This window comes from Neofelis nebulosa, chromosome 11 (assembly GCF_028018385.1).
Source record: "Neofelis nebulosa isolate mNeoNeb1 chromosome 11, mNeoNeb1.pri, whole genome shotgun sequence".
Taxonomy (NCBI): Eukaryota; Metazoa; Chordata; class Mammalia; order Carnivora; family Felidae; genus Neofelis; species Neofelis nebulosa.
In genome coordinates this window covers 69,065,587-69,087,761 of record NC_080792.1, presented here as the reverse complement: position 1 = coordinate 69,087,761, position 22,175 = coordinate 69,065,587, and the positions used below count along the sequence as shown (strand labels likewise).

At 50.6% G+C, this 22,175-nt stretch overlaps 1 protein-coding gene across 3 annotated transcripts in view; it reads right to left on the bottom strand.

Moving 5' to 3' along the window:
• MYO18B (myosin XVIIIB) overlaps positions 1 to 22,175 on the bottom strand; it is a 258,325-nt gene that overhangs the window by 69,050 nt on the left and 167,100 nt on the right. For all 3 annotated transcript variants that reach the window (XM_058693096.1, XM_058693095.1, XM_058693097.1), the window contains exons 35-39: positions 11,028 to 11,141; positions 9,644 to 9,760; positions 6,881 to 6,964; positions 5,615 to 5,752; positions 2,679 to 2,864 (exon numbers count right to left, since the gene is read on the bottom strand). In XM_058693096.1, the coding sequence (XP_058549079.1) occupies positions 2,679 to 2,864; positions 5,615 to 5,752; positions 6,881 to 6,964; positions 9,644 to 9,760; positions 11,028 to 11,141 (639 nt within the window). The remainder of the gene's footprint in view (positions 1 to 2,678; positions 2,865 to 5,614; positions 5,753 to 6,880; positions 6,965 to 9,643; positions 9,761 to 11,027; positions 11,142 to 22,175) is intronic.

Here is a 22,175-nt window from a genome sequence, read left to right as displayed (position 1 = left end):
AGAGTCTGCCAGCCTGACACTGTCCTTTGAGCCTTGCTAATCCACAGAGGCACGAAAGAAACAAGCTGTGCGGGGTCACGGTAAGAACACACCGGCTAAGCAGGAACACGCCCTCCTTTCCCGGGGTGGCCCCCGAAACCCGGAAAGCCTCCTAGAACCCGGCAATGTGACCTTATTTGGAAAAAGTCTCTTCGTAGACATAATTAAGGTAAGGATCTCAAGATAAAATCCACCTAGATTTAGGGATGAGCCCTAAAGCCAATTACAGGTGTCCTTCGAAGAAAAAAGGCAGACGAATATTTGAGACACACATCCACGGAGAAGGCAAATACTGGAGAGATGTGGCCACAAGCCCGGGAATGCCTGGAGCCACGAGAATTTGGAAGGACAGAGAAGGATTCTCCTCCACAACCTTCAGTGGGAGTGCTGGTGCTGCTAATACTGTCATTTCAGGCCTTTGACTTTCGGGATGGTGCTAGAATAAACTCCTGTTGTTTGAAGCCACTGAGGTTTTGGTACTTTGCTAAGGCAGACCCAGAAAATACACTGCCCAACCACAGACACACCAAAACAAAGAGCAGAATTCGTCTTGGTAAATTTATGTAGCATCTTGCAATCGGAAAGCGGAGAACCATACAGGTCTCATTTCAGCAAACACACAAGCTTTGTGTTTTACAGTTTTTTGTTTGTTTTCATTTTGGTTCCTATATGGGGGGGTGGGGAGTGCACTATAATCTTTTCAGCATTTCAGGGCCTTTAAAGATCTTAAGCTGGGGTGCCTGGGTGGTTCAGCCGGTTAAGCATCCAAATTCGGCTCAGGTCATGATCTCACGGTTCGTGGGCTCGAGCCCCACATCAGGCTCATTGCTGTCAGCATGTTAGCGCAGAGCCTGGAGCCTGCCTCGGATTCTGTGTCTCCCTCTCTCTCTGCCCCTTCCCTGCACTCACTCTCTCTGTGTCTCTCAAAAATAAATAAACGTTAAAAAAAATTTTTTTTAAAAGATCTTAAGTTGTCCCTGGAAATGGGGATAGAGAACAGGAAAGTGAGAAGAGAAGGAGGGAAAGGAGTGAGAGGGAGAACAGGAGAGCAGAGAGAAGGGGAAGACAGCCACTATCTGATCTGGCCAGCACGCCTGGGGGTCTGGCCAGTTAAAGAAGACGTCAGAGAAGATGGGCTGGGATGTTCTCTCGCTTCCAGCCAGACATGGCAGGTGGGGAACTCAGCTGCATGAGAAACAGGGCTGGTGAATGAGGAAGTCATTCTGTCAACTGGAGGAAAGAGCCTTTCTCTCTCCCTGGCCATGGGAGGTGGGGAAACTGCCAGTTATGGGGCTTGGGGTTTGTCTGGGAACCTGGGTCTCTGTGCGGAGCCTCACCTCCCCCCACACAACAGCCTGCCTGATGGCTTGTCAAGGGCAAAGCTTATGAGAGTGACACCAGCCGTGGCAGGCAGTGGCCCGAGAAATATACTCGCTGCAGGCGGACAAGTGGGCGAGACCTGTCACAAAACCAGAATGGACAGGGCGGGAAGAGATAAAGACCGTGATTTAGGGACCTTCTGGCCAAGCCTTGGCAGGTGGTGGGTTGTTTCAGTGAAGGCTCTATGGTGGCAGGCAAAGGGGGTGCCAGATGTCTCCCGGGTCACAGAAGCAGAAACCTGGAGCTCTAGGGACATCAGACCTCATGGGGAAAAGGAGAAGCCAGCTCTCTGAGATGCTCTGTGATCCATGCAGGGAACCATTCTTAGAAAAATACAGTGCATGATGGGAGAAACCTTCCCATGGGGCAAGATACAAATTCTTACCTTTTTTCCCCTTTTATCTCCCTATGAAATTTAATAAAATGCCAAACTCTACATTTTATTTATTTTTATTTTTTTATTATTTTACTTTTTTTTTTTTTTTTTTTTTTTTTTTTTTTTTTTTTTTTGTCAGGATAGGAGACAAATTTTTAAATCACACCAGGGAGCAGAGCATGGCTTAGTCAATGAAAACACAGACTACAGAGTTGGACAAGCCTGGGTTCGAATTCTTACTAGTGTGTGTGTAACCTTGGGCAAGTGTATGTACCACTCTGAGCCTCCATTTGGCGTGCTGCTGTCCCCTTGCCTCAGTTTCCCCAGCTGCTAAGTGGAGATAAGAATAGTACCTACCTGGAAGTACTTTTATCTTTGTTGTTGCTGTTATTAGCCCAGAAACAGCTCTGACAGTTCCTAGATGTGACATTAGACTAGTTATCTCACCCCTTTGGAGCCTCAGTTTCCTCATATGTAAAATGGGGATAATAATTGACTTCACAGGGCTGTTATGAGGATTTTATGATATGGGTGTTAAGACGTGATGCAAGCTGGGCATTTAGTCTATGTTGATGCCTTCCTCTTCCCACGAGGCTTTCCTGCCTTTGGAGTGGAAAGCGCGAGGCAGGAAAAGAAAGGCTGGAATCTGACATGTACACGTGCTGGGCGGCCCATCCAGCAGCAGTGAATGCCATTGGCCCACATTGGGCCGCCCCCAGGCTCTGCAGCCAATAGCAGCGTGGATCCTCCGCCCGGCCCCTTCCGGTGTCTCCCTGCTTCCCAAAGGCCTGAGACCTGCCCCAGGGGGCTCCGATTCAGCAGGCAGCGGGCACGCCTGCGCCCGAAACCCTCCATCGCAGGAGAGCCAGCGTTGGGCACTCACCAGCTCCATGCACCTGCGGCTGGCCTCCGCCTCCCGCCGCACCAGCTCTTCCATGTCCGCCTTCAGCTCCTCCAGGCGCCGCTGGTAATACTGGCTGCTCTCCCGCTGCTGGGACTCGGACTTGGCCGCCTGCGTGAGCTCCTCGCCCATCTTGATCAGGCTGTCCCGAAGCCGGATCACCAGGACCTGGAGGCAGGCGGTGTGGAGAGCACAGGTGCACCGTGGAGTTAGAGGCCAGGCGCCCGAGACAGGGGGCTCCGGCAAGAGAAATCCTTTGCTGAGTCTCCCTGCCCTTGTATAAGGTAATCAGGACGATAATCCCGAGTTCTGATACCGAAACAAATAATTTATGTTAAAAACCTAGCAAATGAGGGGCGCCTGGGTGGCTCAGCTGGTTGAGTGACGGACTCTTGATTTTCGGCTCGGGTCATGAGATTCTCTTTCTCCCTCTCCTGCTTGTGCTCTCTCTCTCTCTCAAAATAAATAAATAAACTTAAAAAAAAACTAGCAAATGATAATTGCTATTCAGAGAGGCAGCCTAGCATATAGCTGAGCACCCTGGCTTTGAATATGCCCTAGGTTCAATCCCCCAACTGCCTGTTCCTGGCTGTGTGACCTTAGGCAGGTTATTTAACCTGAGAGACAGAGATGATGACAGTATTTATGTCCTAGGGATCATGTCAAACTTGAAAACGTTAAGTTCTGCAGAAGGCTTAGTTCAGTGCCTGGCACATAGAACATTCTAGATAAGAGTTGGGGATTATTTAAAATTTTTTTAATGTTTATTTACTTTTGAGACAGAGAGAGACAGAGCATGAATGGGGGAGGGTCAGAGGGAGAGAGAGATACAGAATCTGAAACAGGCTCCAGGCTCGGAGCTGTCAGCACAGAGCCCGACACGGGGCTCGAACTCACAGACCGCGAGATAATGACCTGAGCCGAAGTCGGAAGCTCAACCGACTGAGCCACCCGGGCGCCCCAAAAGTTGGGAATTATTACTATTTACAGCAGCCCCCATCATTTTACAAAGATGTGCAGTGGGGAGAACACTACACTGGGAAATCAAAACCCCTTCCTTAGTATGGATTTTGGTCTCCCAATTTGTAAAGTGAGGTTTTGGTCAAACAAGGTCCCTTGAGCCTCAGCTCTAATGTTTTGTGGCATTTTTCCCTTTCCAGGGGGAAAAGCCAAGAGGACACAATGAAAAAACAGAAGAGAGCTGTGGGCATCACCAGTGCTACAGAAAACAAACCCAAGGGCTGTTCTACAGAATTCATTAGTTGGCCAACATGCCTGCAGCCAATAGATTCTGATGGGCAAATACTCGAGTGTTGACCTAAAAGGGAGCCCACATGAATATTTCAGGTCCTTGAGCAAGACGCTGAACCCCTCTCCAGATCTGAGACTGAATCATGGTTTAGAAGAAAAGCGTTACAATTCAATTGCCCTTCGCCTTTCAAATGGAGTTTGGTAACAATTTCAAAGGGTGGGGGGGAGGGTGTTAAAAGGAAGAAGAATAGTTCTCAAAAGGTGTCCCCGAGGCCTGGAATTCTACTAAATTCAAGTCACAACAGCAGAGGGGAAAGGGAATTTGGATATGGAATCTGCCACATAAAGGGTTTTTTTAAATCATAGTTTTATTTTATTTTCTGCTATCGCTTGACTATGCTAGATTCAAGCAAACGGATATAGCCTGACATTATATAAACTTAAAGCGTAGTAGATCAAAGTTCCATGGTGATCTGCAGAGACAATTATGCCTCGAGGGATCCCTTGAGCAGCTCTGAGAAGCTCTGAGGGTCAAGGCAAAGAAGGATCTTTCTCCATTCTTCATACATCGCACACAGCCTTCTTAGAGACAAAGTGCCCAACGGGGGATTGGAAGAATGGCTCAAAGTGAGGAACGCAGCCTCAGCCTCGCATTTCTAGATGGACCATCATCCGGTGGCTAAGCCAGCTGACTGCGGAGAAATTACAGCCTGGGACCAGGGGAGAGTGATGATCCCCGGTCCATCTACTCCTGTCACTGACACTAAACGGCTTTATCTTGAGCAGGTCCCTCAACCTCTCTGCTGACACCTTGTAGTTCATTAGATGAGGCCTATCCTACCTTCCCTATGGGGCTGTGGCGAACATCCAGGGGAGTGGCTAATGACAAACAACTTTGACAGTGGTGACGTCCATGTCGCTGGCCTGCAGAGCTAAATGTGAATGTTGTCACTGAATCTCACCCCAGCCCATCCACGTTTTACCTGCCCTGCTCAAGGTCCAGCATCAACGTCACCTCCTCCTGGAGGCCTCCCTGATTCCTCAGCTTGAAAAGACCTCCTTGCCCCCCAAACCTCACAGCCCTCTGTCCATATTATGGGTATTTATGTACCTTTTTTACTCACATCTCCTACAAAACTCCATGTTTCTGAAAAGCAGAATCTGCTTTGTACATCTGTCTTTCATGTGCCTAAAACAGAGCCTGGTACACGCTAGGTGCAAAATAAATTTCTGCTCAAAGTGAGTGTTGGGTGCATAAGTGCATGAGTGGTCAGATGGGGACAGGCAGAACAGGACTGATGGATGATAAAAACACGGACAGAGGGGTCAAGGTCTGAAGAAAGGGAAAGAACAGAGGGAGAGAAGAAAGCATGGAGAAAGGAAGGAAGAAAAGACATAAGGAGGATGATGGATGGAATGATGGCATATGGACATGGGTGGAGATACATAGAGGTGGGTAGGCTGGATGGATAGTTATCTGTGGGACCGTGTGGTTGAAGGAAGGCAGAAAGGAGGGAATGGAGGAAGCAACACGGATGAGAGACGGGTGAGGAATGTGTATCCAGAGAAAGGCATGAGTGGATGGAGGGACGGTCAGAGGACGGAGGGAACTTACACGAAAGCCCCACGGCTCTAGGCACGAGCAATATTTACATGTCCACGCATACCTCAAATCTCTTAATCTGCACTTTCTGGAACTCCGTCTTGTTCTCCAGGTCACAGATGACTGCCTCCTGCCTGCTGACAATGGCTCGATCCACGGTGGACTGTTCCAGGTACTCGATGCGCATCTGGGCCACCTGCAGCTGGGAACAAGCCCAAAAGATCCATTGGCCACCTGCTGGCCCTGAGTCCCAGAATGGAGACATATGCGGGACTCAGCCCCAGGCCCATTGCCACAGCCTCCTTCTTGGCTCTGGTGATATATGTTAAAGACACAAGTGTCAAGTGCCGATCCCCTCATGCCAGACCCTGCCCCTGCGTCTCAGATGCTGGAGGTGATGTTTCCTGTGTCTTCCACGTCCAATACAAGACTCAGTCAGTGCTTTGCTTACCTCCTTTCCCTGCTCTGCTAAGGGGGCAAAGCCAGCGTGTGAGCCGCGAGCTTCAGCACCAAAGGACGCAACCAAAAGTGGGCTTGGGAGCCAAGCATATATACCAGACTTCAAAGCCAGGCTCTGCCACTCTCCAGCCGGATGCACCTGGGCAGGCCGGGTCCCTTCCATGAGCTCATTCTTTCTTTCTTTTTCTTTTCTTTTTTTTTTTTTTTCTTTCTTTCTTTCTTTCTTTCTTTCTTTCTTTCTTTCTTTCTTTCTTTCTTTCTTTCTTTTGTCTGAGGATTGAAGGCGATTAGCGCCTGGTATATGATAAATACCCAACAGATGCCTACTGCTGCTATTATTTTTCTGGTATTTGGTATTACTCATCTCCATGGACATTTGCTTGAGGCTCTGTCATTTCGATACAAACTCTAAGCAGGCACAGGTGACAGACCTTAGAAGCGCTTTGAGAATCCCATGGATGATAGCAGCCCTAGCTAATGAGTGAAATTCAGGGGTGTTCGGAGGAAATATGGCTTCAAAGGAAGATTTCACAAAGGACAATGGTCCTGTCTTGCACAGACCATCCCTTTCCCCTTGGAACCATTTCTTGGAGGGGGAAACTCTTGCACTGAATGGCTGATGAGTTGCACTGCACAGGGCGTCTTTGGATGCCACACTGGCATGAGCAAAAGTCAGCGTGTGTGTGTGTGTGCGTGTGTGTGTGTGTGTGTGTGTGTCTGCTGGGATCGTTCTCAACTCCTTTGGTGCACAACCGAAGTTGAGTGAATGGATGAATGAATGAGTGAGTGACAGTTTCCGGGATCCAAACTGGGAGGTCCCAGAGGGAAACCTTCCTTTTGTCTCCGCACTGTGGCAGTTCTGAGCACATACTTGTTCTTGAAGTTTCTGTTTCTCCTTCTTGGCTTCCTCCAGCTGCAGCTGTAGTTCTTGGATCTGCCCAATGTCAGTAGCAGACTGGTGAGACAAAAAAAAAAAAAAAAAAACATGTCACCTTGAGGCTTTGCGGGGAAAACCTGTGACACAATGGCTCGTTCCAGAAAGTTACTGCTCACATCCTTCCTACATTGTTCGTCTCAATGTCCGCTGAGTCACTCCCGTTATATAAGCCGATGGCTTTGGTCAACTGCCGGCATGCTGTTCTATACCCTTGAGAGCCCAGACAGAAATGGGCTGGCCACAGCGGTAGGGCCAGATACTGAGGGAAGAGAACTCTTGCGTGTCAAGTGACTGGGATTCTAGACTTGGCCTTGCCCGCTCTGCACCTCAGTATCCCCATCTATAAAATGGGCTGATAGTCTCTGCTTAGCTCCTCCACGTAGGGTTTGTTCAGAGATTAAATGCGGTGGAGACTATAAAGATCCTTTAAAAAAAAAAAAAAAGTAGAACCAAACTGTTAAGCATGATTATCTCCGAAGAGAGGGATTCCAGGGGGAAGGCAGACCCCTCACTTTCTATTTCCTGCATGTTATGTATTATGTAAATTATTTATAATTCGTATAGGAGTACACTGCTTTTATAACTGATCACGTGAAGAAATTTCCCTTCTGACCCCAAATAGGTGTGATTCACAAAGGTAGAAGACGGCATAGGCTATTTTGGTGATGGCTGTTTTAATGTTGATGAAATATATCAGTGGTTATTTTTGTTACCGTTATTTCTTGTTTAGCAGAAATTCCCACGGATCCCATCTTGGGAGGATGCACCTGAAGCCTGGTAGGCACTGTACCACGGGTCCCCTCTGGGGTACAATGTGGGGATGATGCTCATTACTCCTGGAGGGGCTATCTTCCCCGTGATGCAGATCAGAAATCTGCCAGGGATGCCCTCACTCATCTGTCAGCTCCACCCCCAAGCCTCTGCCGTGCCCCAGCCTGCCACTATGCCTCCTGATTGCCTCCTGGGTCCATCCCTCGCCCATGTCCACTCTGCCTCCCCAGTACAAGCCAGCCACAGCCTTCATTCATTCACCAGCTGTTTACTGGGTGCCCTATTCCACACCAGGCACTCTTTCTAGACTCTGGGATCCAGCGTAGGACAAGACAAGTGCATCCAGGGGTGGCATCCTGGCTGATCCTCTCTCTCCTGCTCGTGCCCCTGAAAAAACTTGCCAATGATTCCCATCACACAGTAAAATCCAAACTCATCTCGGCCCACAAGCCCCTGCTCTGCTGGCCTTGCCAAACTCATCTTGCACCACACTCCCTTCGCTGGCCTCCTGCCAGGCTCTCAAATGCACCATCCCAGCCCTTTGCATGTGCTGTTCCTTGTGCCTGGAACATTTCCCACACCCCTCACTATCCAATTCAACCTCACTGACTCCTTTTCCTCATTTGGATCATCCATCTGAGGGCCACCTCCTCAGGGAAGACTTCCCTGACCTCTAACCTCAGTCAGGAGTCCCAGAACCAGGTTCATTTCCTTTCTGGACTGTCAGCTCAGTTTGCAAACATTCCCTCTGTTCTGGGTGATTATGTGAGAAGGTCTGCCCAGCTCATGAAACTGGGAGCCACGTGCACGCAGGAATGGGATGTGCTTTTGCCCAACATGGCATCCTTGGCATTTGACATGGTACCTAACACATGATGGGGGCACAGTAAATATTAGATAAATGAATGGATATCTCAATAGATGTATGGAGTGGTAGATGAATAGATGGAAGGGTGAATGGATAGGTAGATGGGTGATGAATGGGTAAGTGGGTGGAGGGAGGGATGGATGGATGGATAGAGGGACAGGTGAGTGGCTGGGTGGGTGCATGGACAGATGGGCGGGTAGATGGGTGGATGGGTAGATGGGTGGATAAAATGAGGATAGGTGGATGGGTAATGAATGGGTAAGTGGGTGGAGAGATGGATGGATGGATGGACGGATGGATGGATGGGTGGATGGATGAATGGATGGATGGAGGGATGGATAGGTGAGTGGCTGGATGGATGGGTGGATGGATGGATGGATTGATGGATGGTTGGGTGGATGGATGGTTAGATGGATGGATGGAGGGATGGATAGGTGAGTGGCTGGATGGATGGGTGGATGGATGCAACAATGAGTGGTAAATGGGTGGGTGGATGGATGGATGGATGGATGGACTGATGGCTGGCTGGCTGGCTGGATGGATGCATGGATGGGTGAGTGGCTGGATGGATGGGTGGATGATAGATGGATTGATGGATGGATGGGTGGATGGATGGATGGATGGATGGAGGGAGGGATGGAGGGATGGATAGGTGAGTAGCTGGATGGATGGGTAAATAGCTGGGTGGATGGTAGATGGGTGGATACAAATTGGGGATAAGTGGATGAGTGGACCAATGAGCAGAAGAATGGTGGATGGATGAATATTTTGATGGATATATAAAAAGGGCATGCGGGTGGGTGAATGTGTAGATAGGTGTATAAATAAATCAAAACTTTTCTTGGTGGAGATGTCTTCCAATAATGCATGCCCATCTGAGGGTGACATCCTCCTCTATCAGGACCCCACAAAATTTCACAATCCCTATTTATCCTTGTGGCATTTACCCCTCCAAGGTCCTCAGACCAGAGAGGAGGGGCCCAACCACATCCCCCTGGCAATATCTCCCGCCTCCTCGGCCCAAGGCCACCAAGCCTCCTTCCACTTTCCGTCGCTACCTGAGCAATGAGGTCCTTGTGCTTCTGCATGAGGTCGTTCAAATCGTCCTGGTCCTCATCGAGGCGTTTCAGCAGGTCAGCCCTCTCAAACTGCAGCCGGGATAGCTGCTCATCCACCTGGCGGGAGGCAGGACAGTGGTGGGGTGGAGGTAGAAGGGTGGGTGGGAGGGCGACAGCAGGGGCCCGATGAGGAGCAAAGTGCGGGGGCTCGCCTGTGCGTGCATCAGAGGAGTGACCGTCTACCTGAGAGGCTGGCCGTGGGGGTGTCAGTGACAGCTCTGGGTGTGTGTGCGTGCATGTGCATGTGTAACAGGGCAGCCTGTGTCTATGTGGACGGACGTGTGTCCATGTAAGCCCACACGGGATTACATGTTATGTCCATTTTAAATGCGCCTGGGACACACGTGTGAGTGCAAACCCCTGTAATCTCCGCGAGAACCGGGACTTTGTTCTGTTCACAGAGACATCCCCAGCCCTCGGCCTGCATACAGCAGGTGCTCTATAAATAGATAATTGGGCAGATGGGTAAAATTAGATGCATATTTTACCTAGGAGGGCATTTATTTTGTGTGTGTGTCTGGCAATTTTGTAGGTGAGTTTGTACATTCGTGTGTGTGTGTGTGTGTGTGTGTGTGCATGTGAATGTTTGTGGTAAATTCCCCTTAAAGGGTCCAACAGGGATCTGGAGACAAGCTTTTGCCTATAAATCTGTGGCTATACCTAAACTTCGGGATTTTAGATGCGGAGTAAAAATTTAAGTCAACCTTGTACACCCAGTCAGGGGACTTAGAAATGCGCACCCAATTTTCACCCATATATTAGATTCATAATATATGTTCATTTCCCCCATTCAGTGGTGAGCACATAGTAGGTTCCTAACAGATGGCTGAGAACCTTAGAGGAGTGAGCCTAAGAGGGCCCATGAGGGATGCCCTTGTCTCCATGTGTAAGAAACCGTAATGCCCAAGTCCCCTGTTATGATGGTGAGCACACAATAGGGCTACAACAGGTGCCTGGGACCACTCACGTGGCGAGCACACTATGGGCACACCACAGACAGTTTTGTTCCCAGTCAGGGTACTGAGCAAACAGTAGGCTCACAATGAATGCATCCCCACAGTGCTGAGCACACAGTAGGCCTACAACAAGTTTCCTTGACTACCTTTGGGGAGATGAACACAGAGTTGATCCTCACATATGCCCTTATAGCTTTCTAGTGCTCAGCTCATAATAGGATGCCTGCACTCTCAGAGTGTTGACCCAGCAAGTTTGCAATCAGTGCCCTCGGCCCCTCTTGTGGTGCTGAGTACACAGTGGTCCCATGCTGGTTCCCAGAGCCCTATGCTGGCCCCAGGTCCCTGCAACTCTAGGAAGGGGCAGGTACCAGGCTCTTATTCCGGGTCATGTTCTCCAGCTCGCTGTGCATACTCTCCAGGTCCGCAGTCAGCGCCTTCTGGGTCTTCAAAGCATCCTCACACTTGGCTTCACTCTGCTCCAGCTGCACCAGGCAGGGGAATGAGAAGGGAAGGGGAGGGGAGGGGAAGGGAAGGGAACAGAGGAGAAGGGAGGGGAGGGGAGGGCAGGGAAGGGCAGGGGAGGGCAGGGAAGGGAAGAGAATGAGAGGGAAGGGAAGGGAAAAGCCTCATGATGCCGCCTCCTTGAATGTCCTTCCCCTCCAGCCCAGCCCAGCCCAGCCCCTCGCAAGTGGCGGAATAATTTACAGACGATCCTCTCCTCCCGTCTGTCTTCACAGCTATTCATCAACCCACAATGAGGGGAGGAGAACATGTTTGCATCTGAGATGGCCAGGCTCTGAGATACTCAAAATTGAACGGGCACTGTCCCATGAAATCAGGCTAGCCCGCTTCAGTGCCAGTAGCTGGTCCCCAGCTCTGCTCAACAAATATTTGCCGACACCCACTTAGTGCAGGCAGAGAGAAGTCAGCCTGGGCCCTTCCCACCCGCTGTGGGGAAGACAGGCAGGGACAGCCTCCCTGAGGAGCACAGGAAGAAAGCCATGGAGACACTGGGAACACAAGATGAAACCAGGGAAGGCCTTCTGGAGGAGGTGCTCAAAAGTCAGTGGGAACTTGCCAAGGAGATGTTTCTTAACCAGGTTTCAGAATTGTAAAGCCCCTCTAAATGGTATGCAACATATTTGCCATGTAAGCATTTTTCCTGGGTTCTTGAAGGTTAAGAGCCACTGACCTAAACAAAGTTTCTCTTTCTCACCCTTTTCTGTCTCATCTGATGTTCACCCATCGGCACACAGTAGGCCTCTTATCTTAGCAAAGTGGGGCCATCAAAATAGGTACAACTATCTTCCATGGCCCCAGAAGACAGACTTTCCCTGTTGGAGAAAACCACATCCAGGCACAAACCCTAAGTCCATTCTGCACCTGTCAGTTTCCCCTTGATTTCCAAACCCTAGAATCTCTGAGCAGAAAACACCCTTAGAGATCGCCCGAGGAAAACACTCAAGGCTCAGAGAGGGGCAGTGCCTTGCCTGAGGTCACACAGCTGCAAGGAGTGAAGACGCCACTCGTTATTGCCCAGAGTCGCAGATTTTCTCACTGCCAAGCCACGGTCCCTCCAAAACAGTTAATAATATTAAGGTGCGTGCTCACAAGACAGAACAGAAAAGCAAGCTGGAGTCCTCGTGAAATGACATGCATACGATCCCTGATCCCGAAGGCCACCGAGTAAGTGAAGGCGCCCCATTGATCTGTAAAAGGAAAACAGCTGAGCCAAGGTGGAGGCCACCCCAGGACAACTGGCCAAGAGCCCGTCCGGGATCATTTTTATCTCCTTCCCAACTGGGCAGAGAATATCTTCCTCAGGATATCCGGAGCTCAGCCCAGATGTTAGAATGATGCTAATGGCAATGGAAGGCGGGGACAATGGAGGTCACCAGTGACTCGCACATCTCCGGTCAAGTGCTCCGGGAAAGGTGCTACTCTCATTTTCGCTTGTAATCCTCATCTGTGAGGTGTGCACGGCTGTTATCCCATTATACACGTGGGGAAATTGAGGCCCTGAGCTTTCTCACACTGGCACCTCTAGTTCTAGCCCCACCCCACTGCCGGCAGCCACCATCCACAGAACTCCCATTTTCCAAGACCCCAAGAACAATGTATTCCTGCAGTGGGCTCGGTGGGGGACAGCCCGTTTCCCTGGGTGGGACAGCTGAGGCGCATGGAGTGTGATGTGGAGGCATTGTTAGAGCATCATCGACAGAGGAGGTGACACGTCAGGCACTGTCTTATCTTCCCACAGGAGGCTCCAGGGGCCTCTGGGCAAGGCACGGAGGTGGCAGGGCAAGGCCAGGCCCTGGTTCTCGCAGAAGTCGGAGGCCTCACTAAGGAGAAGCATTTAAGCTAAGACCTGAAAGATGCAGCCATGTACATATCTAAGAAGAAGAGTGCCCTGAGTGGAGGAAGTAGCTGGTGCAAAGGTCCTGAGGCAGGAACAAGAACAAAAGCGGAAGCGGTGCTGAGGGACAGAAAGGGAGCCAGTGTGGCTGGACAGCTGTACGGGGAGGAGGGGGATATGGTGCTGAAGTGGCAGATGCGAGGGGGAGAGGCACATTGGTGAAGCTAGTGAGCCGACCTCAGTCGGTAGGGAAACCACTGGTGAAGCAGGAGGAGGATGGTGGCATGATCTACCCCTGGCTGCTGTGGGCAGGATGGGCTTTAGTGGACACGACTGGAAGGAGGGCAGCCGATGAGGACACACCGTGGTATGTGCAAAGAAGGAAAGGTCTGGGCGGGCAGGAGCTGGTAGGCCGTCCTGGGAGATGACGTCAGATAACTAACAGTGGAAGGGAGGGAGGAATCACACAGGGCCCTGTTGCCAGGCCAAGTTGCGTGGCCCGGGGCCAAGAGGCGAGCGACAGCCACTGTCAGGAACGGAAGAGTGTAGTTCCAAAGACAAGGACAGCAGTTCCCGACCTGGGCTGAGGGTTTTGGCAGCACGGTGCCCTGGCCCTCAGAGCCTCCCCGGACAGAGACGGGCATGGCTATTGGGGTTATTCTTAGCTCCTGCTGGGTTTGGGATAGGATCATCTTGGCCCCGATGGGTTTTGGCATGAACAGCTGCACCTGCCACCATTGTCTGGGGACCATTTCCAGGGCGCTGTGCTTTCTCCGTCTTGCTTCAGAAAAGCCCCGTAAGAGCTCTTGGGAGCAGGGTACCTCCATTAGGACTGGCTGATATATGAGGACACCGACGCTCACAGAGCGGAGAGGCCTTGCCCAGCGGTCACGCAGCCGGTCAGCGGAGAAGCCTGGTGCGTCCGACTCCAGAGTCCAAGCTCTTCATTGCTGGGCTCCACCGCCCCTCATGAAAAGACACTCTCTGGAAAGTCTGGACCGCGCGGGGAGGGCGGATTAAGAGAAAGAGAAAGCTCTGTTGCAGAGTGAATGGCTGACCCAGTGGCTTGGTGTTCCAATGGGAGCCCCCCGGGCAGTGTCACGACGGCCTGGACCAGGCCGGGGGCTGGATCAGTCAGAGACAGTGGAACAGAACTCGGGGGTTGAATCCCTGCGGTCGGTGGGACCGAGGAAACACGCATCATACCCAGAGCCTCCTGGAGATAAACACGTTCATCCCCGAGGGACGAGGAACGAAACCAACACTTACGGGCGCTTGCGAAGTGCCAGCTCCCACCACGTGTGGGGGTCAGAGCTTGGGCATAGAGCCAGGTCTGGAGGATGGGCCTCTCTCACTTGGTCACGTGACCTCGTGCCTCAATTTCCTCACCTGTAAACTGGGCAGAGCCGTATCACTACGGAGTCCTGCGTAGTGAGTGAGTGAGACCCTGGGAGTGCTTAGCACCGTGTCTGGCAGCGAGAAAACCCTAAAATAGTAATGGCAGTTGTCACTCCTGTTTGCCCCTTTCATTCCCTTTAACAGCCTAAGAAAGGTTGTTGTTGTTTTTTTTAATTTATTTATTTTGAGAGAGAGTGCGTGCACGCACAAGCAGGGGAGGGGCAGAGAAAGAGAGAGGGAGAGAGAGAACCCCAAGCAGGCTCCGCACTGTCAGCGCAGAGCCTGAAAGGGGGCTCGATCCCACAAACCATGAGATCATGACCTGAGCCGAAATCAAGGGTTGGATGCGTAACTGACTGAGCCAGCTGGGTGCCCCGAAATGGGTGTTTTTAACCCTGTTTTGGAGGCAAGGAGAATGACAGAAAGAATGTCAGGTTCCTGCCACCAGGGTGAGGCAGGGCCTCGGCTCCCACCATCGCAGGGAGGAACTTCAGGCTTCCTGGCAGACCAGGGAGGGAGGAGGGAGGGGGCCCACCCGAGGCACACAAGCCAGTAGGATCTGGAGGGGCAAAACCAGAAGCCGCCCGCCAGCCCGAGGCCCCCACTGGGCAGGCTCCGGGCTGCCGCTGACAAGCCATCTAAATGCCGAGCTTTAAAAATGTCAATTTATTACACTTTAGGGAGCGGGAAGAAATACAGGGCCATCTCGGGCTGATTTTCCATTATGGATGACCCAGCGTAAGAATAACTCACCGCACGTTATTTCCATATGGGGGCTGTTTGAGTGACGTTTTTATGAAGTCGGGTGGCAAGTCATGCTGGGGCTGAGATCAGACCTTCCGGGGGAGTGACACAGCCCAACGCTGCTTGGAAAACGCCCTCCCTTCCCGGGAGGCGCTCCAGGAGGAGCAGTCAGAGAGCAGAAGGGAGTTGGGCAGCCAGGACTCCCCTCAGGAAGGGTTATGGGGGTCCACTGTCCTGTCCTCGTAGCCAGTGTAAGCACTGAGGATCCCAGGGGGCAGGGGACACCTCACACCTTTCGGCTCTGCGTCACCATCCTTCTGCGTGGACGAGCCCTCTGGGGCGGTTCCCTGCCAGAACTCCAAGATGCAGGGTGGAGAGGGTTCGGGGGACAATCATCTCTCTCCAGACCTGTCTTGGGGCTGGGTCCCCAACACGCTCCCAGCGAGACAACTGACTTGATTTTCGTACACGTTCATGTTTTCTTTTCTCCTCCAAATCTAGTTTTTCGTAAAACCCACACGACAGTACTGAAGATGTGTATATGCAACAAAGCACCCAACGCCTTCCATGACTGGAAGCTTCTGTTCCTCCTGCACACGGTGTCATTCAATCGGGCACCCTTCCCCGGATTCAGAAAGGCGGGGTGTCATTTCCGCCCTGGCCCCTTGACCTAGGAGTCTCCTCTACGCTATAGCTACAGGTGGGAACGTGCTTCCTGACCTTGTGCATGAACTAAGGGCTTCCTAGCTTTGTTTTGGTGAGGTCCTGACTCTCCAGGGATTATGGGAGAGCCCTGAAGGTCCTTGAAGCCTGGTGCTCTCCTGGGCAAGAGGGAAATGACAGATCAAAGCACTGCATGAATCTGGACAAGGGATGTCATGGACGTTGGTTATGACCAACTCTTACTCTGTGCCAGGCACTGCTCTGAGCACTTTTCACCAAAAGACGGGGCTGGCAGTGCGTTCTCCCAATATGGCTTCTCATCCACCATGAGGTGGGACGTTCATCGTTACCACAGCATTGCCTGGTGGTTAAGAGCACACCCAGTGGTCAGGCAGAACCGGGGTCCAATCCCAAATTTCTATCTATGAGCCTACGACCTTCAGCAAGTGACTTAGCCTCTCTGAGCTTTCATTTTCCCATTCACAAAATGGGGGAAATAATGGTCCGTATTTTCATTGAGCAGGACTGCTGAGTACAGTTGTATTCGTTGTGCACTGCACAAGCCTAGGGGCTGCCATGCACATGGATTATGAAGATGAGCTCTTACCCTGTGCTCAGGGCACTGCTCTGAGCACTTTTACTGTATGAACTCATTTATCCTTCACAATGACACTCTGAAGTAGGGTCAATAACCATTCTTGTTGTTACAGTCGAGGAAACTTAGGATAGAGAGGTCAAGGACTTACTGAAGGTCTCACAAGTGCTAAGTGGCAGACCTGGAATATGACACCCACTCTGAGCCATCGCACTGCATTCCTCCAGTAACAGTGGTGCCCATGACGGATGTTTTACAGGGGAAATTCTGCGATACGTCTGCACAGCATTTAATCTACCTTCTTTTTAAAAAAATTTTTTTCTTAATGTTTACTTTTGAGACAGAGACAGAGCATGAGCGGAGGAGGGGCAGAGAGAGAAGGAGACACAGAACTGGAAGCAGGCTCCAGGCTCCGAGCTGTCAGCACAGAGCCCGACGCGGGGCTCAAACTTGCAAACTGAGAGATCGTGACCTGAGCCGAAATCGGACGCTTAACCGACCGAGCCACCCAGGTGCCCCAATCTCCCTTCTTTTGATAGCGGCACCCCATTTCCCCTGCAAAAAAAAAAAAAAAAATACCCATCCCTCAGATGTCCAAGTGTATCTGATAGAGCTGACCCTCCCCTAGCAAGCTCTGAGAAGGGCATGTGACGCCGCCCAGCCAATCAGAACACCACTTCCTGTTCGCCAGCGTGCTTAGCTGTGGGGTAAGAGCCTAGAAGACACCGGGATTTTGGGGGAACTATAGGACCGAAGTTGGTTCTTTGTGATGCAGGATGTGAGGTCGGAGTGTCTGGCAGTCCTTCCCAGCAGGAAAGAAGACACGGCCTGAGAATATAAAGTGACATCAAAGGTGCTGAGGCAGGAAACACATTCGCAATGACGTGGTTGGAGAATCTAGGTCCAGCCAAGCCGGAAGGCGCTGTCAGCCACAGAGTCAACACTCAAAGCCACTGGTGGCAGGGGCGCCTGGGTGACTCCGTCCGTTAAGCGTCCGACTCTTGATTTTGGCTCAGGTCATGATCTCCCGGTTTGCGAGTTCGAGCCCCACATCGGGCTCTGCGCTGTTAGCTCAGCGCCCGCTTGGGATCCTCTCTCTTCCTCTCTCTCTCTCTCTCTGCCCCTCCCCTTCTCTTTCTCTCTCTCTCAAAATAAATAAAATAAACATTAAAAAAAAAACAAAAAAAAAAAAACCTTTGGTGATAGTGTTTGCTGACTGATCTGCTAAAAGTGTTGGACCAAAGTAGCTCGATCCAAACCTTGGGATAGGATAAAAATCATTCGTTGTCTGCCTATTGTGTGTACAGATCCCTCCTCACAGGGGGATAAATATCCCCCCTTCCTGATTGTTCAGTGCGAAAAAGACGAGGGAATGAGATTTCTCCAACACCGACTCTACTAGGCACCTTGGGGGCCCTCGCTGCTCATTACCATTACAGCCCACAACTGCCCTGCGAGGCAGGCCTCAGCCCACAAATGGGGAAACGGTAACCCCGGGCAGGGGAAGTGACTCGTCCGGGATCAGATCCGAGCCAATGGGACTCCAACCCCCTGCTCTCCCTGGGCCACCACACAGCCCACGCCGCAAGGAGCCTTTCCCTGCTGCTGACTTCATCTGCAGCGTGCTGTCTGCAACATCTCCCTCCTCCCCTCCCTGCACTCCCTGGGAGGGCGATTGAGATTCCCATCACATATACATCAACTACAACCCGATGAATAGCATATTACTTGCCTATGCAAAGCCATCTGCCGGCTTTAAATACCTGGCGAAAATGTTTGCTTTGGACTTATTAAGCCACGAGATGAGTGGGCCAGACATATGGAATGAGGCGGGGAGAGGGGAAAATGCTGATGTTTTGGCAGAGCTGTTAGAACTTGGATTTCTGGGTCTGGCCGAGCAACTCGGAGGATTTAAGAATCCTGCGTCGCAAATGCCACGGGCAAGCGTTCTAAGAAACGGTGACTCTGGCGGGCTGATCTCGACACATCCCAGGCCTTGACATCCCGTCAGGGTGCTCGGAAGAATTAACCTTCGGTAGGAAGGCTTTCCCCCGAAGGGAATTAGCGGCATCTCAAACTATAGACAGCCCTGATATCGAACAAATTTATTAAATGCAAACATATTAAAAATGTCAGGCCAGGTCCACCAATGGTCTATCCGGCTCAGAAGTCTGATGACTGTGGCCCCAAGGGGAAACTTCCTAAGACCATCTGGTGGTTACTCTCTGTGTCCTTGGTCAAACGACTTGAGCATATATTAAACGTTCCATCGTCTTGCTTACCCTGTGCATCATTATTTATTGATGCATCGAAATGCTTTCTGGTTTCCATCCTCCTCAGAGTAAAAATAATCATTGTTAGTAGTGGACTAATCATAACCAGTCTCTGAATACTTACCATGAATATGTTATTTGCAACACGTAACAACTCTTTGAAGTAGGGACTTTCACCGCCATTGTATAGATGAAGAAACTGAGCCTCAGAGAGGTTAGTTAGCTTGTCAAGATCACACAGCTTGTAAGTGGTGAATGGGGCCAGGACCGGACCTGAATTTTAAACCCACAGCCTTTTCTCGTAAGCCCTGTGGCCTGGGCTTCCCCCCTGCTGAGTAAAACAGACCTCCTTTCACTTGTTTGGAGTCTATTTCTTTGAGGGTTTGAGAGTCCTTCCTCGGTAACAGAAGGTAACGACACTTACGGCAGTGAGCATCTCATAACACATATAATGGTCGGATCACTAGGTTGTACACCTGAAGCTAATATAATATTGTACGCCAACTATCCTTCAGTAAAAATGAAAATGAAAAAAAAGAGTCCTTCCTAATTTTGCATTATAGGATCTAAGGACTGCTCAGGTACTATATGATTAAACAGACTTTACGAATTTCCTTCTTGCCTTCACCTCTGGTTGCAGTGGCTTTCGTGTACCCTGATGTTCTCCAAAAAAAAGAAAACCTTGGAAAAGCAGGATAAGGTACACATAAAACGCCTCCCCTGCCCCCATCCTATCATGCCCTCATTTTTATTATATTTTCAGCACCCCATTGTCCCAGCACCCCATTGCTCCCCTAAATAGTGTTATTGTCTGAGTACCTCCCCGTGTTCCCACTAGATAATGGGCTCCTGGAGGCCACCTGGGGCTCGCTCCCCTCTGGGTCCCCACACGGTAGGGGCTGCACGCACATGCGCTGAGGGAGCCAAGGAAAGAGGTCAGCTCAGTGCATCACTAACCTGTCCCGGTCCGGGGAGGGGCGGGGCCGCCCGCGTCTGCAGCCCACTGCCCCTGCTGCCTGAGCCAGCCCTGAACACCCCCTCGGGAAGCCACCTGCTGCCTGGCCGCTCCCAGCTCCTCCCGAGCACAGGTCTCTGACCCAGACACCGGCCGGAGTCCAGACAGCCAGCTCCACACAAAGGACGAGGGGCAGGCTGTGTGGGCAGGACCCTCCCCTGCAGGAGGAAATGTCCTGCATAGAGAGTGACCACAGACGTGTCCAGCCAGCCTCCAGGGCTGGATCCTGAGTCCAGGCTAGAGACCCGGGTAGAGGGTGGTGGGCTTCCGGCCATCCTGCACCACCGCGCTCACTTAGCCAGAACATTCGGCTAACCAGAACACCCTCTGCTGGATCAAGTCGTTTTAAATTTGGATTCCAAGATACCTAAGATTGACCAGTTGGGTTACCTGGCAACGAAGACCTTCTGTTCGTAAAATGGCAAAGCTAAGAGAATGCAGCGGTATGCCCCGAGTTTGTCTGCAAAGTGGGAGACACTATTTGCAATATACGTTACGAGCGAAGAGTTTTACATCCAGCATATCTCACAAATCACTAAGAAAAAGAGCCAGTAGTTTGAAAGAGGCAGGTGCGGCTTGAACAGGGCACAAGTAGCCATCCAAATGGTCCATCTACTTCGACAAGGTGATCCACCTCGTTACTCGTCGGGGAAATGCAAAACAGACCCACGGAACACCTCCTCCCTCAGAATGGCTAGGATGTGAATAACTCACAAAAGCAGGTGGTGACCACAGGGGACACCGGTGGGACTGTCGTATCCGGCTGGCCGGAGTAAACGTGTCTACGGACACTCGGGAGAACCATTTGGCTACGTCGACCACAGTTAAAGAAACAGGTGTACTGTGACCCAGAGATTCTACATTTTTAGTTCTACACCCTACAGAGATGCACACACACACCCGCCTGCCTCCTGAATAAAATAACACGGGGAAGAAATGCCCACAGAGGCTGTATTCTTAATCATCAAAATCTGGATGCAACCTACATGCCCATCAACAACACAATGGCTAGATTGTGATATAGTCTCAGAAATAGCAAGGAGAATGAACCAACTGCGACATACGATAATACCAGTAAATCCTACACGCATAAATGGAGCAAAAAAAACCCAAAACACCGGCCAACACATGTGGACGGTAGAAATCCATCCAAAGAGCAACAACGAGCAGATAATCGAGAAAAGGCACTCAAGAGGGCATCTGGATCATCCCCCCCCCTCCCCGAAACCCACGGGTACCTTCCTTTATCTTCCTCACAATTCCTCGGTGCTGGAGATGCCGGCCCTAGGATGGGCGACTCCCCCCTGTTTGCCGGGGACGTTTCTGGTTTTAAAATCAGAAGTCCCATGCCCCAGGAACACCCTCAAACCTGCACAAAACCCAAAGGCTCTGACATCACAAAGACAGGGGCTCAAATTCCAGTTCACCCGAATGGAAGGGCAAACACGGCTGGCGTGAACTCCTCCCAAAGTGCCAGCATCAGGAAAGACAGAGACAGAAAGACTGAGGGGCCATAACATCATGAAAACGAAGCACAAACACTTCTGCATCCTGTGTTGGATCTTGAACACGGAGAAAACTTGTTGTGAAGAACATTGACGAGGGCAATGGACAAAATCTGAATCGTATAGATATAGATGATAGATATAGATAGATATAGATATACATATACATATACATATACATATACATATACATCATATAGATTTAGATAGATATCTGTATGTAGGTACCACACTTATCTAACTGCTTTTCTTTTAAAAATTTTCTTAGGGTTTATTTATTTTTGAGAGACAGACACCAAGCACAAGCCAGAGAGGGGCAGAGAGAGAGGGAGACACAGAATCTGAAGCAGGCTCCAGGCTCTGAGCTGTCAGCACTGAGCCCGATGCGGGGCTTGAACTCACGAGCCGTGAGATCATAACCTGAGCTGGACACTCACTTGACTGAGCCACCCAGGCGCCCCACTAATCTAACTACTTTAATGTAGCCATTTAAAAACATAAAAACCAGGGGCACCTGGGTGGCTCAGTCAGTTGAGCACCCAATTTCAGTTCAGGTCATGATCTCACGGTTCGTGACTCTGAGCCCCGCATTGGGCTCTGTGCTGACAGTGCATAGCCTGCTTGGGATTCTCTCTCTCTCCCCCGCTCTCTCTGTCCCTTCTCCACTTGTGCTCTCTCTCTCTCTTTCTCTCCTTCTCAAAACAAATACATAATTAAAAACACACACACATGAAAACCATTCTCAGCTCTCAGGCTGTGGTAAAAAGAAAAATCAAAAACCAAACAAACAAATAAACAAACCAGACACAACAACAACAATAAGTAGGCAGATTTGAGCTGGATTTGGCCTGTGGGTCATAGTTCGTTGACCCTCTGGATTAGAAGACAGTATTTTATCAATGTGAAATTTTCCCTTTTGAGTGGAATAAAGGGGCATTGTGTTTGTAACTGGTTTTTCGAGGGTTCA